Source organism: Mycteria americana, chromosome 1 (assembly GCF_035582795.1).
Source record: "Mycteria americana isolate JAX WOST 10 ecotype Jacksonville Zoo and Gardens chromosome 1, USCA_MyAme_1.0, whole genome shotgun sequence".
NCBI classification, from domain to species: Eukaryota; Metazoa; Chordata; class Aves; order Ciconiiformes; family Ciconiidae; genus Mycteria; species Mycteria americana.
In genome coordinates, this window is record NC_134365.1 from 200,995,353 (window position 1) to 201,008,905 (window position 13,553).

Here is a 13,553-nt window from a genome sequence, read left to right on the forward strand (position 1 = left end):
GTTACCATTTCATTAAGAAGCAAAAGCACAAGACCAAGAAAAAAAGAAGATAGAAGGGAGGGACTATGATTCTCTAGAGTTAAACAGTCTTTACTCTGAGATCCCAGAAAATGGTATAAATAACTTAACACTTGGACTTTGTATGTGAAATGAGGGAGCAAGAACATTTTTGCTATTTGGGGTGCACACATAACTACAAACAGATGCCAGTTCTGATTTTGCTGTTGTCTCCAAAGAGTTGTGTGGCCCTGAGCAGTTTGTGGAAGGTGTAAGTTTGCAAAGCATTCGTTTGCTTGATACACTTGTAGTTTGTTTACTTTTTAGGGTCAGAGTCTCAGGAAGTTTGAGCCCAAGTATAGGTTGCACACATCTCTGAACTACTTTTATAACTGCTTTTTGTTAATTCTCAGTTTATGTGTGTGCATGCAGATGCATGGTGTCTTCCTCCCCACGTGTGTCTTCTGTGCTACAGTGTCTTGAACATAGTTGTTTGATGTTAGGCTCAGGAAGCTTGGCCGTGTTTGAACTCCATGTCACATACTAAAATCTTCACATGGCTCAAAGCTGTAAGGTACTTTCTACATTTTACCCAGAGCTTGAGGTGTGATTCATGTGTGGGAGGTGATTGTGTCTCCTTGGTGTTTCTATTGCTCCAGTGCAAGACAAGACTGCAGAGTCAGCAGTGCTTACTGGTTGGTTTCCTGCCCTAGCTGAGGGTTTGGCTTACACCACAGCCAAAGCCAGCTCCATTTCCTGATCAGTCACACGGTGCAGTCTTGGCATGGGAATGGCACTTGAGTGCCGGTGGCCTCTTGTGGATCAAAAGCCACAGCCTGGCCACCCATGGTGTTGCCATGGTCTGTTTGAGCTACGTGTTTGCCACATCTCTGAAAATCATGGTCAACATCTGCTGAATTTGGTATCCAAATATAAGTAAAATCAGTTACTGTGAAGCACTGTGCTGTAACTAGTCTGTTTCTTAGTTTCACTATTTGAAAAATAAAGCCAGACATGCTCAATAAGGGCCTTGGGGCTTATCTGGTGTATTTTGTCACATCCTATGACTTGGAGGTGAAGACTGTAGTTCAGGTAGCTCAACTAGCTGACTGTTTTGGTTTTCTTGTATTTCCTTAGGTACAACATTGATCCTGGCTTGTACTGTCCATTTTTCTCTCTTGGGGCATGCATGGAAGGTTTGAACTCTTTGTTCAGTCAGCTCCTGGGAATCTCCCTTTATGCTGAACAGACACAGAGAGGAGAGGTTTGGTCTGAAGATGTTCGAAAGTTGGTAAGTATTCTTGTTCCTAGCATCTGAAATGACAAAGGGGAGTTAGACAAGACGGTGTGTTCCTCTGAGCCATGAATCAGATTTTGTTTTTAAATTACTTGGGTACCTATCCAAAGCACATGCTAGTTGTCTAATTTTAGTTGAAGTTAGACCTCAAGGGCTTTATACGCTAAGTGCCTTTTGTACGCTTGGTATTTCATGGCCTTTATAATACGTCTGCGTGAAGGGTGCCTGAATCAGAAGCAGTTTCTCTGTTCTGAGATTATTGTTGTACCTTTCAAGATGTCCTTCTGAATGAGCCCTGCTAGGTTTTTTTTAGTTTCGATTTGTAGATGACTGTAGATGACTAGAATGCTGTAGGTGCATATTCTAGTAGTCACGTGTCTTTGCCTCATTTTTTTATTCTTTATGTCATCTTTACTTTGAGATTGGTTTTTACGTCTTTATTTTTCTGCCCTCTTTTTAGGGGAGGGTGGATATAAAAACTTGGGCAATAATTTAGTCATCAGGTTCCCAGGTTCCTCTGTTGTCTTCCCTCCATGTATTCACTTCCAGATCTTCTTCACTGCTCTTCCACCTCCAGCCTCCAGCAAGAGCTGCTGTTCTTTATATCCTGTGGGTCAATTTATAATTACGCCTTACTCTTTCTATTTTTATTTCCATGGTAAATCAGCTTCTGTTACTGTTGACTTCTCAGAATTCATTTAGGGGCTACAGACAGTGTTACTTTTAATACTAATCTGTGACTAATTAGTTTTGAGTGACATGCAGAAATGGCTGTAGTTTGAGGGACAAGTTGTGAATCTTGTGTATATTTTTTTCCAACTAAAATTACCAACGTATTTTACATGAATTATTCCCGGGTTTTTTGTTATTTATTCATTATAAATCTTTGGATTAGAATACTATGTCTTCAATTTACACATCAGTGCTTTCACTGTGGAAATTATACTTTTTTTTTTCAGGCTGTTGTTCATGAAACTGAAGGTTTGCTAGGATACATCTATTGTGACTTCTTTCAGCGACCTGATAAACCACATCAGGTAACATTTATGATCTGGTTCCAGCATAGGTTTTATTTGAGTAATGACTATAGCGTTAGGGCCATCTGTGTTCAATGTAAGTTTAGTAAAAGTTAGCTTGATTTAAAATAAACTAAATTTAAACAGGGAAAGTCTGTCACTTCAAATGTGGTTTTAAGTAAAATATTTTTGTGAGTAACCTTTCACTTAAAAAATGTCACCTGATAGGCTGAACTCAGACTCTTCATTCTACACGATGACAGGCACTATGAAATGTCACAGAACTCTGTTTAAAGAAACGGTAGATTTTTAAACACCTATTTTCTGGCCTACTATTTACAAGTAAAAACAATCTGAAATTTTAATACTCTCTAAAGGTGAAAGCCCATAATGACAACTAATTTTTGTTCAAAATTCTACTTAAAACTGTAGATGGTTCCAACTGTTACGGCTCACTCACTCATGCTGCCTAGTGCCAGTATATTAACTATACAATGCAGTACAATAGACACTTCACTCTGTAGAAGCATCTGCAAATTACTACCTTTAGTGAGGTGGTAAGTGGACAAACTTTGAATCTACATTAGTTTAATATATTACTCTGTTATGCTAATATTTCACAATATACTAGGAGTGCTGTGCAGTATATTTTATAAAGAAGTTACTGCTGAAGAATGAGGAGAGAACTTAATCTATAAATTACGGATTTGGCACATCAGTAAATTTCTTTGAGCTGCTGATATTTTTTAGAAAAATTGAGAGGTTTTGATAATTCTAAAAATAGCAAACAAAAATTTTATTTTCTAAAAGCAATATGGTCTTTTCCTTATGGAATAAGGTAGTTTCCTTATGAATATGAAGCAAATAATAAAGATGGAGAAACAGCGTGCTGATATTGAACACTGTTAATGATCATTGAATTCAACTTGTATAACTGAGTATATGTTTAGGTTCGATTTAGTAGTTTAATTTAATAATTTCATAATTGTTTTAGTATCATTGATATAATGACGTTAGCTGTCCATATGTTTGCTTTTATCTTGAAAAGGATTGTCACTTTACAGTTCGTGGAGGCAGGCTAAGGGAAAATGGAGAGTACCAGCTGCCTGTAGTTGTTCTTATGCTTAGCCTGCCCCATTCAACAAGGAGTGCACCAACGCTACTAAGCCCTGGCATGATGGAGAATCTCTTCCATGAAATGGGACATGCTATGCATTCTATGCTGGGAAGAACTCGGTACCAACATGTCACTGGTAAGAAAGTTAGAATTGTGATTTTTTTGTTTTAGTTAAGTGTTTAATTTCTAGAAGAAGGGAGTAGATTAAAAAAAAAAAGGGAAAAAAAACCCACAAGAAAAAAAAGAGGATGAACCAGAAATGGTTGAGTCATGTTGATACTTCTACATCTTTGACGACTTGAAAATACAATATCAGATCCCCAGATATTATCTAAAACCCAACCAAACAACACTTGAATATTCCTGTTCTCCTAAGAAGAATTAGACATTTATATCTCTTCTTTCTGTACTGCTAATCTTTGTTCTAGTGGTGGTATCCACTCTTGCAAGTTTGCCTTATGTGGAGTTTATAATAATGGCATAGTTGGAGGATTGAAATTGAGCTAAACTTGTATCTAGTGTAAAAGCACAGTGAATCCTGGGTTGGAAAAGATTTAGGAAATTGAATTAAGGAAAATCAGTAAATTAGTTCTTGCAAAGAGCGTACACTGACAATATGGAAAATCTGTAAAGCCAGGCCTTTTCGAGTTGATTCTGATCAAAGCAAAGTTGATAAATTAAAAATTTATTGTATTTGCAAGCGTGATTAACTGGTAGGCCTTTTTATCATACGTAAATGAACATGAAAGAATATGCAATCACAGCTTAGTGGATGCGCAGAAAAGGAATATTGCCTTTTTTCATTTAGTCCCTCTTCTCAAGCAGTGGCAATGAGTGTATTGGCTGACAGCTTGCAGGCTGCTGTGGCCTTCTGCAGTTGTGGCAAATGGGTCAAAGTCGTGTTCTGGCTAAAGCTGCTTGGCATGCTACTTTTCTGATCTGCGGACAGCTTGGTATATCCTCTTCTATAGCAGTGTGTTGGAAATCCCATTTGCAGTAGACATTTACTTATTAAAAAAGAAAACACAACCAAACAGATGAAATTGTAGCTCCCTTGTCTGAAGGGGTTTTTTTTTAATGTTGTACCATTTTTGTATTATGCTAATGATACAAAGGGGAGTCCATGGTAGAGTTATGTTATCAACCGATACTTTGCACCCAGTGACAAAATATTCTTTCTTAAGTCTTCCACTTAAAATTAAAATAGACTGAGCTGTTTGTAAGTGTGTCACTACTGGACGTTGTTAAAACAAATGAACACTGCCTATGCCCTTTCAGTATAAGCTCTGTATGCCTCTTGGGACGGTTAACTGCTCTCCCCCATCCCTTCCACTCATATGGCCTCGCTCTTCTTGACCTCCAGGGGTACTTATATGCCCAAAGTAACTGCTTTGGTGGGGTTCTCCTGTTGTGGTGGTGAATCATATTCGTCTACATGTCGGAAAGTCTTGAAGGGGCAGGAAATAGCTAATTTTGAGGCGCAAACATTCCACGAGCCCCCATGGTTTCAGCATTGCCTTAGCTCCAGGCAGGCCTGCATCCCAGGGGATTTCACTCCAGATCTAGCGTTGCAAAAGCAGCGTCAGAGGTCAGTCGTGTTGTTTCTGCAGAGAACCCTTTTTTTTAGCGTTTGGAATGTGTGGCAATCAAATGGCTCGTCCCAGGGATGTCTGTTAGGGGCCATCTGCTCTCATGAGACACTAGGGTGGCCAAGTGCGGAAACAGGATGACTATAGGCTATTGTGAGAACAAAAAATTTGACATTCTAGTTGAGATGCACTGAGTATTTGACATCTTTCCTACTCTCCCCTGACCCCCTTTTCTGATTAACATTCCCAAATATTCAGGAACCCATTCTGCTGCTAATAGACCCAAAACTTGGATAATACTGTATGTTTTTGACCTAAGATGTGCTTCTTTTTCAGTTAATCTGTCATTTTACTCTATGCATTTATTGGTTGTTTAATGCATATGTGTGTATAAGATTTTTTAAAACCTAGCTTGTTTTCCATTTTAGTTTATCATGCAGTAGAGAATACCTACATTTGTTTTACAGGAGGACTAACTTATCCCAGATACCTGCTCAACCTTTTACCTTTCTGACTTTCAGATAATGGAATTTTTCAGGAGTCTCTTTAATGGTTATTAAAAGAATTCTGTCACTTTATTAAGGAGCGCTGAGAAAGCATAAATGGCTAGGGGAACATCAGTGTAGTTCTGCAGGCATTTGTCTTGAGACCTGCCTTGTTTTAAGCTTTTTTAAATTGATTTTCAAAAAAACAACAAAAAAAGACTCTAGTAATGAAATGTGATGGCACAAAAGAAGCATTTGGGGTATTGTATAAGAACCGAATGACTGGATATTGCAGTGTTAGAAGTAAAATGCAATTCAGAACTACATAGTGCAGATCATGCATTTAAAGAGTACAAAGAGAATTTATGCTATCAAATGGATATTTCAACAGTGGTAGAGGAACAGAGGAACAGTTTTATGTGTTAATGTCTCACTACAAATTGCTAATGTGTCTGTGAACAGGGCAAATGTGATTTAAAATTACATCAGAGATGTATGTAACAGCAATAAGTGTTAGAATGGTTAAGAAAGATACTGGTGAAACCTCTTGCAATGTTTGGGCATGGTTTTATGTCTCTGGTCTGAAGGTGAATTCAAACTGAAACAGGTGCAGAGAAGAGCTAAAATGGATAGCATTTTACACTTTATCTTGCCTTTGGATAATGATGGCTGAGAGACTATATACATTCTCTCAATTTAAGAAGTAAAAAAGAGTTTGGGGAATGCTGTTTATACTAAAAAGCAGTATTGGTCTGAAAACATTCAGTAAAAACAGATTATGAATTCCGATTAAAAATTAGAGAAAGATATGTGAAGATCAAAGGACTGTTTTTAAAGAATAGTCTTCAAGAAAGAATAATAGAAGCAAAAACTGTACTTACATTTAAGACTAGTTTTGAATGTTGATATTGTCTAGCAGACAGGGATAGAGGTGATGACCCAGTGGGTCCATTATTAAAGCAACAACTTTGTACATCTCTAACTTTAATATAAAAATTAGAAATGCAGCTTTGATTTGGTGATGTGTTATACTTCTTAATAACTTCCATTGTGTAAGGTGCTGATAAAGATTAGAGTAAATAACATTTTTGGGAAAGTGCTTTTTGAAAATACTAACTGCTAAGATATTACCTCATTGCACTTACTTAGAACATGTCATCAATCTGCAAGAGTGTTCCTTGGATGAATGACTTTATATTAACCTTGCTTTATAATACCAAGCATAAGTAAGCTCACCAAACAGATGGAAGCTAAAAATTGTAACTGTGAATGGGATTAAGGCAGAGTTTTATTTACATTGCAGTTTGATTTAGGTTTAGGACACTTAAATAGATTTGGTGTTTCATGTAGGGCCAGTTTGGCTGCAGTCTGGTTTAGTTTAAAAAGGGTGTGATCCAGAGCTTTATAAGGTGCCTCACCCAGCTGTTCAAATATTTTGTTTTACTTTGTGATTTATAGGAAAATGTGTAGGATTAGAATGAAGCTTTTCTGGCAATATGTACAATAATGCTATGGAAATAAAATATTGACTTAATAAATGAAAGAACATTAAAGTTCACCAAAAGTCCAAACTGAAAGGTGCAAAACCTTTTGGGAAGAGTTAACTATTTGTGTTAATGAAAATAGCAAATGCTAATGTGTACAATTATTCTACCTCTAGGAACCAGATGTCCTACTGATTTTGCTGAAGTTCCCTCAATTCTGATGGAGTACTTTGCAAATGACTACCGAGTGGTTAACCGGTTTGCAAGGCATTATAAAACGGGACAGGTAGGGAAAATTAATATGTAAAATATTGAAAAGAGGAAGAAGTGTATTCAGGAAAAGAATCACATTTTCATGTGTTATTTGGTAGTAATGTTTAAAGTAGAAATAAATAATGGATAGAAATTTTTAGTATTATAATCTTAATTATTCAGAAAAAATGTTAATATTCTGATTGCAGAAAAGATAAATGTAATCTGTAAAAGAATACCAGATCCTTGGATCCAAGGTTCCAGTTACATATTTAAAACCTTCAACCTTTTTTTCCTACAAAGATTTTGTAGTTTCTACACTACACAAAATTAGTGTAGTAGGTGAACAACTTCTGTGTGAATCAAGTTATGTGGAATGTTTAATTACAGACAAGTTTTGACAAAAGTAGTCATTCATCATCGAACTCTCTAAAGTCTGTCTTAAAATAAAGCTCAGGTACCAAATAATGGAAATAAATGAAAATGATCTGCAGTGTTTAAAAACTCCCATTTTTAGCACAGTGTAGGGTAGTGACTGAAATATTTTGTGATGAGAGGTGTACTGCTTTATTTAGAATTAGATTAAGATTAGGATTAGTTAGATTCTGGCAGTCGTGAATCTCTGCATTCAAACTCTGATCCTTTTTTACATAAGGCTATTCTATGCCAGTCTAATGCAAGGATCTGCTTTCTATGGGAAATTTAGAAAACAGTGCTCTTTGGAACAAGGTGGCTTTCAGTGGTTGCTTTAATGCATGGCAGCATAACATGGTTTATATTTGTACAGCCATTTCAAAAATACAAACCAGTAAACAATAACCAAAGATCTTTTTCCAGTGCTTTTGATTGAGGCAAGTTTCAGTGTACTCATATGTAATGGCTGAAGAATAGACTACTCATAAATGTAAAAACAAGAAAGCCTCTTAAATTGTGTAGTGTTGTTACACTTTATTGAAGCTTTTTATCCAAGACTAAGCATTCAGTATATTTCAGTATTATGAAAGTGGAATTATGTTTGCCTCCGCTGTAACAGTCAGAAAAATAGGTTGCATGACTTCTATTTTAATAGATACTGTCTGAGAAATTTGCTCTGTAAATCTCTTTGGGGTTTTTTGGGGTTTTGTTTTGTTTTGTTTTACAGAGCAATCAATTCTGCAGAGCACTAAGAAAGTCTCCTTGAAACCTGGGAGTTGAAAGTGCTTGGTTCACAAGTGTTCATCATTTGTATGTTTGAATCCACATACCGAAATGCTGCTTTCTAGTGTTCTCTATAAAGTTCAGGTAGTGTTTAAACATTGTGGAGTTAATCTGATTGCATATGAGTTCAGAGAATGAGCTTGACTAAAACATCTGAAAGAGATTTGTGGAACATTATTTATGGCTTTGTATTTTCAAAATGGCTTAACAAATCTAAACCATGTTTAGTTGCAGTGCAAAAGCTAAGAACCAGGCGCTGTGTCCCATTTGGCATTTCTAAAAACTACTTCTGTTTATTGGTGGTGAAATCTTGCCATCTCTTTCAGAGAGCAGTTGAGAGAGGTTTAATGTAGAAATTCAGTCTTGAAGGAGGCAAGAATAGATTATGCTGGAAGATGAGAAAAAGAGCCTGAAACTGCTGTGCGGCTCTTGAGGGTTTTAGACTGCTTCCTTTTAATTGCTTTTTTGAAGATTTAGAATGCATTTTTAAGCCATTATCCAACATATATAAATTTGCCTTTGCTTATGTTTGTTCATCTAAGCTAGTTTTAAGAATCTGATATCCAATTTCTGTATCTGTCATTTAAATACAAAAAGATTGAAGTAATCTTTTCTGTTCTTGAAATTCAGTGATTGTTACAGGAATTACTTTTATTTGTTGTATATATGTAACAAAGTACTTTGAATAGAAAATCCCAGCTCTCTTACATTTACAACTTCACAAAAATCCTTTTGGGAGTTACATTTTCTGTCTTTGTTCCTTGAATAATTTTTTGGTGTGCATATGGAAATTTGAATCAACATTTTCTTCTCCAGTTTTTTACTTATTTGAAAGAAAAATGAGTCCACTTTACCCCCTTTTCAAGGGGAAGTAAGGAAGGTAGATGGAACAGTTAAAATGTGAAATCTGTAAAGCCATTTCATCCAAATGTTGTTCCATATGAGAACTTCCATTAAGTTTCTTTTTATGAATAAAAAGCCTGAGCTTTTCTGTACAAGAAGGATCTTTCCTGCAACAACTACACCAACATAGCTCTGCTAGATGTTGACAGAAGGAGGGTCTTGTACTGACCTAGCTTGTTGGGGGCGCAGTGCAGATAATTTGAAAAAGCATTTTTGCATTGCTGCATCCATGCTATAGTTTTTGCATATAATTATTAGGTATTGTCATTTTTACACTCCTCCTGAACATAATTAAGTCAGAAAAACTTGGTAGCATAGTCTCAGCTTCTAATGGCCTTTGCCATAAAAGCCAATTGTAGAAGGATTGGTCCTGAACTGCGGTTCTCACTGAGGATCAGTGCTTATGCTTATGGGAAGAGGAAGGGAAAGAGGTGTTGTTTTGATTATTAAAACATATGAACTCTTGAAAACCGTTTTTCACTGGCATTGCAGAAAAAAGATTTGACGGGCAGGCTTTCAAAGATGAGAATGCATTATACATATAGATGTGGATCATGAGGATCTGGTCCAAAGTATCTTGAAGTTTATAGAGAGCCTGTCTCTGCTTTCTCTGCATTTTGGATGGTTCTGCTGTTGAGTACTAAGGAGTGAAAAAGCTTGCAAGATCTTCTGGCAAAAGGAGCAGGTCTTGTGAATGTAGTTCAAAAAGCTGGCCAGCACAAAAATATTTGTTCCAAGAAAGTAGCAAGCCTAGTTTTGCTTTAATCTTAAAGATAACTCAAAACAGAAAATCTTTGAGGAAAAAAAAAAGGAATAGAGCACTGTGTTAATTAGTTGCTCAAGTTGAATGGCTCAGGTAAGCTCATGAATTCAAGCTGTACCAAAATGAGGTCATAACAGTGCTTAAGCAGACAATCTGGTGCATGCGTACCATTCTGTATTACTGTGTTTGTTTGTTTAATTTTGTTTTTTAAGTTCACAGATATGTGGTAGGTCTGTCGAGCTAAATAATTTTAAGCTTGTGTGTCTTTGGAGGCTCTCTTGAACAAAGGCCAGTATTTCAGCTGTTCAAATTTGAACTGACTTAATTTTTCACAGAGATGGCATTACAAAGGCAGTATTGTATTAGCATGATTACAAGAATAAGTCCACAGGTAATAGTCGTAATGCGTCGTGGTTACTACACAGCAGTAGGGAGTTAAGTGTGCTTTGGGATACAGGGAATTCTGTTCTTTTAGCCACCATGGCAAACATGCTGAAAAATTCTTGCCAAGATCTTAAAGTTAGTTAATATAGAAGGATGGAAAAGTGGAACCTGAAGTAAAGAATGTAGTGTTTAAATTTAAAAAATGGAATGGTTATTCAATTAAAATCGTTTTAACCAACGCTCTGTGAAGTCTTTCTTTTAGAATGAGGATGACAGTTTGATTCTGGTTTTATCGGAGAGTTCATCTTTCAGGATAAGTAAAATAATCCTGCTGATGCATTTTTTTTCTTCACTCAGCTGCTTATCAAGAGGTTGTATGAGATTGTAATGGAGCAAGGAGAAGTAGTTTCTATTGCCTGAAACAGTACATCTTCCTCAGTACATTCAAGACCTCAGCATATCTGTATGCCTGACATTCACAGAAACAAACTTTGGAGAGAAGTGGTGATCTTTGAAAAACCCTCTGGAGTCTGATTTTAGTTGCCTGAAATCTTAAATTTTAAAATCCCAAAGGTGCTTTGGGAAAAATAAGTGATCTCCTTTTTATCATTCTTTCAATTTAATCTAATTTTGGCAATGTTTTTCTGGTGCCAAATTCGCTTGGCTTGTGAATTATGATCACAACACAATCTTTGAGCTGGATCAGTAGCACTGAGAATTAAACGAAAGAACATTTATGTCTTTCTCCTGTGCCTTTTTGTCAATAGGTATTGTCATAAGAGTGATTTGTAATTTCCAGTTGATTTTAATCTGCTCAAACAGTAGAGCTTGATCTTCAGAACAGAGTAGTTCTACACTGTTTGTTTGATATTCATATGGGTGCAAAAAAGATAAAAAGATTTTCTTGGAGGCTTTTGGTATTACCTACGTTTTACTAGGTGTCTAGTAGGTGGTGATAACCCATCTCCTGTGCAAAGAGATTTTTAGTACATTATTGATGTTCATTCTGTGTCTCCCCTCAGGAGTTCGATTTAGAATAGGATAGATGCTTGTAGCAGAACATAAGGAAGAAATGGGTGAATGCAGAGGCTGCCTTTTCATCTTCTCCAGGTTGAGGTCAACTATTTGCAGTACAGTCAAAAGAAGGCAAGACTCTTGGGTGGAGAGTCTGTAAGAAATACTTAGCTCTGAACTGAGAATTAGACCTGCTTCCCTTGTTTCTTGAGCAGGGCTGGATGTGACAAACTCTCCCAGGGAGCGTACAAAGTCTGTTCGCATCGCCAAACCTTGCTGCTCTGTGCCCCAGTGAACTGCAAACTTGGATTTCCCAATTCAGTTGAGGATCTGTGGGACTGTGGTTTACCAAAATGCCAGTTAGAAAAGTCTTAGTGCCTTTTGTTCTACTTATTTTGTGTACCAGCTGAAAGCCTGTGCACTTAACTTCCTCTTACCATCATTTAATAAAGCCGAAATGTAAAATTGAAAATCCATTATGTTGAAAGAGCTGGTTTGACCTTACTGGTAGGAGTGCTCTTGGCTTTAACACTCTTAAATTATAACTGTGTAAAATATACGTATTTGCTGTTGCCAAGCTTTTAGATGTTCAGGTTTTTTAACACTGACAAATTAGAATTTAAGAATTCCCATCCAGTTTTCTCATACTTTATTGTATCCAAAATACAGGAGCCCCTAGAATAAATCAGTTTTGTTTAATTCCATACTGCACTACTTCACTAGGAAATGAAAGCCTCCAAAAAGCTGCCAAAACTTGCTGATAGGTTTGGTGCTTAATAACAAAAGCTGTTCAAAATTCCATAGGTTTCCTTACACAAGGGTTTCTTGCATGATGACTGAAACTGTGTTATTGCAAACCCACATGTGCTTTAGTTCCAGGATGAAAAGTCATTGAAGTGCATGCCTCACTGTGTGTAAGAGGATGAGACAAGAGATGTTCATAGAGACAGGAGAAAAATTGTCCAACCAAAATACTTTTTACCGTTTGTAATTTTTTTCTACTTTGCTTCTTGCCTTAATAACTTTTCTACATAATTAAGTAGCATTTTGAACAATAGTAAATCCAGTATGGAACCTCAAGGTAGTCAGCTACTAACATCTTTATTACTATGGATAACTGCCCATTTACTCTTACTCTAGTAGTCCAAAATCATCATGTAATTTGAAACAGAATTTTTGTATTGGGGAAGGGTGAATACTGGCCTAACAAGGATATACTGTAAGACAGACTTCATGTTCATTGGTTCATTTTTCTGTGTTGAAATTTAACAGTTGTGCACATTTATGACAGACAAAATAGTGGGTGTTGTTCTATCCCTTTCTTGACCCAGCTAACATCTGTCTTGGAGAAGAGGTTACAAGCCTTGGCCAGCTACTGCATAAAACAGCTGTGCAACTTGAGAGTTTTTCTTACCTGCTTTAACTTCCAGATTCCACAGAGTTAATTGATAACATTTTCCTCACTTATGTGTAACTTCTCTGGAGCTGGGTTTTTATTCTGTGAACATTAACATTGTTTGTCTTGAAGTCATATCATTTGCACAGAATCGAAACATATGGTTCTGCCATCAGGATCTGTAGACTTTCATGTATTTTTTCTTAAACACTTCAACACACTGTAAAAGTGTAGCTATGCTTTTAGAGTTCAGTGTAATACCAAACATCTGTATTACATTGTACAACTTGTAGTAACTTTCTTAATATTTTAGCAAGAACCCAGTTATTTTAACCATATTTAATATGTTCGGTTAATAAAACTGCTAGCAAGAAAAATAATATGTTTACTAGGAAAAACATCTTTTGAAAAGCTTCAGGAAGAGGCAGCAGAAGTGTAAGGTCAAGCATTCATATACAGGTATTCTTAAAAATCTGGCATTAGAAAGTCTTTGGATGTACTTGTAGACGTCTGGATAGAAAGTCCAAAAGAGTTTGCTTAATGACTTGAAGAATGTCTCTGACTTTCAGCCTGTGGTGGCATGGATAATTTTATTGCCATAGATGTGGAGTGAATTCAACTTTGTTAAAAATTTCAAAGAGTAGGTATTTACTGTTTGG

General features: G+C 36.4%; 1 protein-coding gene across 3 annotated transcripts in view; it reads left to right on the forward strand.

The window, feature by feature from the left end:
• The window catches only part of MIPEP (mitochondrial intermediate peptidase), a 79,542-nt gene that overhangs the window by 31,275 nt on the left and 34,714 nt on the right, over positions 1 to 13,553 (forward strand). For all 3 annotated transcript variants that reach the window (XM_075490889.1, XM_075490890.1, XM_075490891.1), the window contains exons 11-14: positions 1,135 to 1,288; positions 2,254 to 2,331; positions 3,359 to 3,563; positions 7,162 to 7,271. In XM_075490889.1, the coding sequence (XP_075347004.1) occupies positions 1,135 to 1,288; positions 2,254 to 2,331; positions 3,359 to 3,563; positions 7,162 to 7,271 (547 nt within the window). The remainder of the gene's footprint in view (positions 1 to 1,134; positions 1,289 to 2,253; positions 2,332 to 3,358; positions 3,564 to 7,161; positions 7,272 to 13,553) is intronic.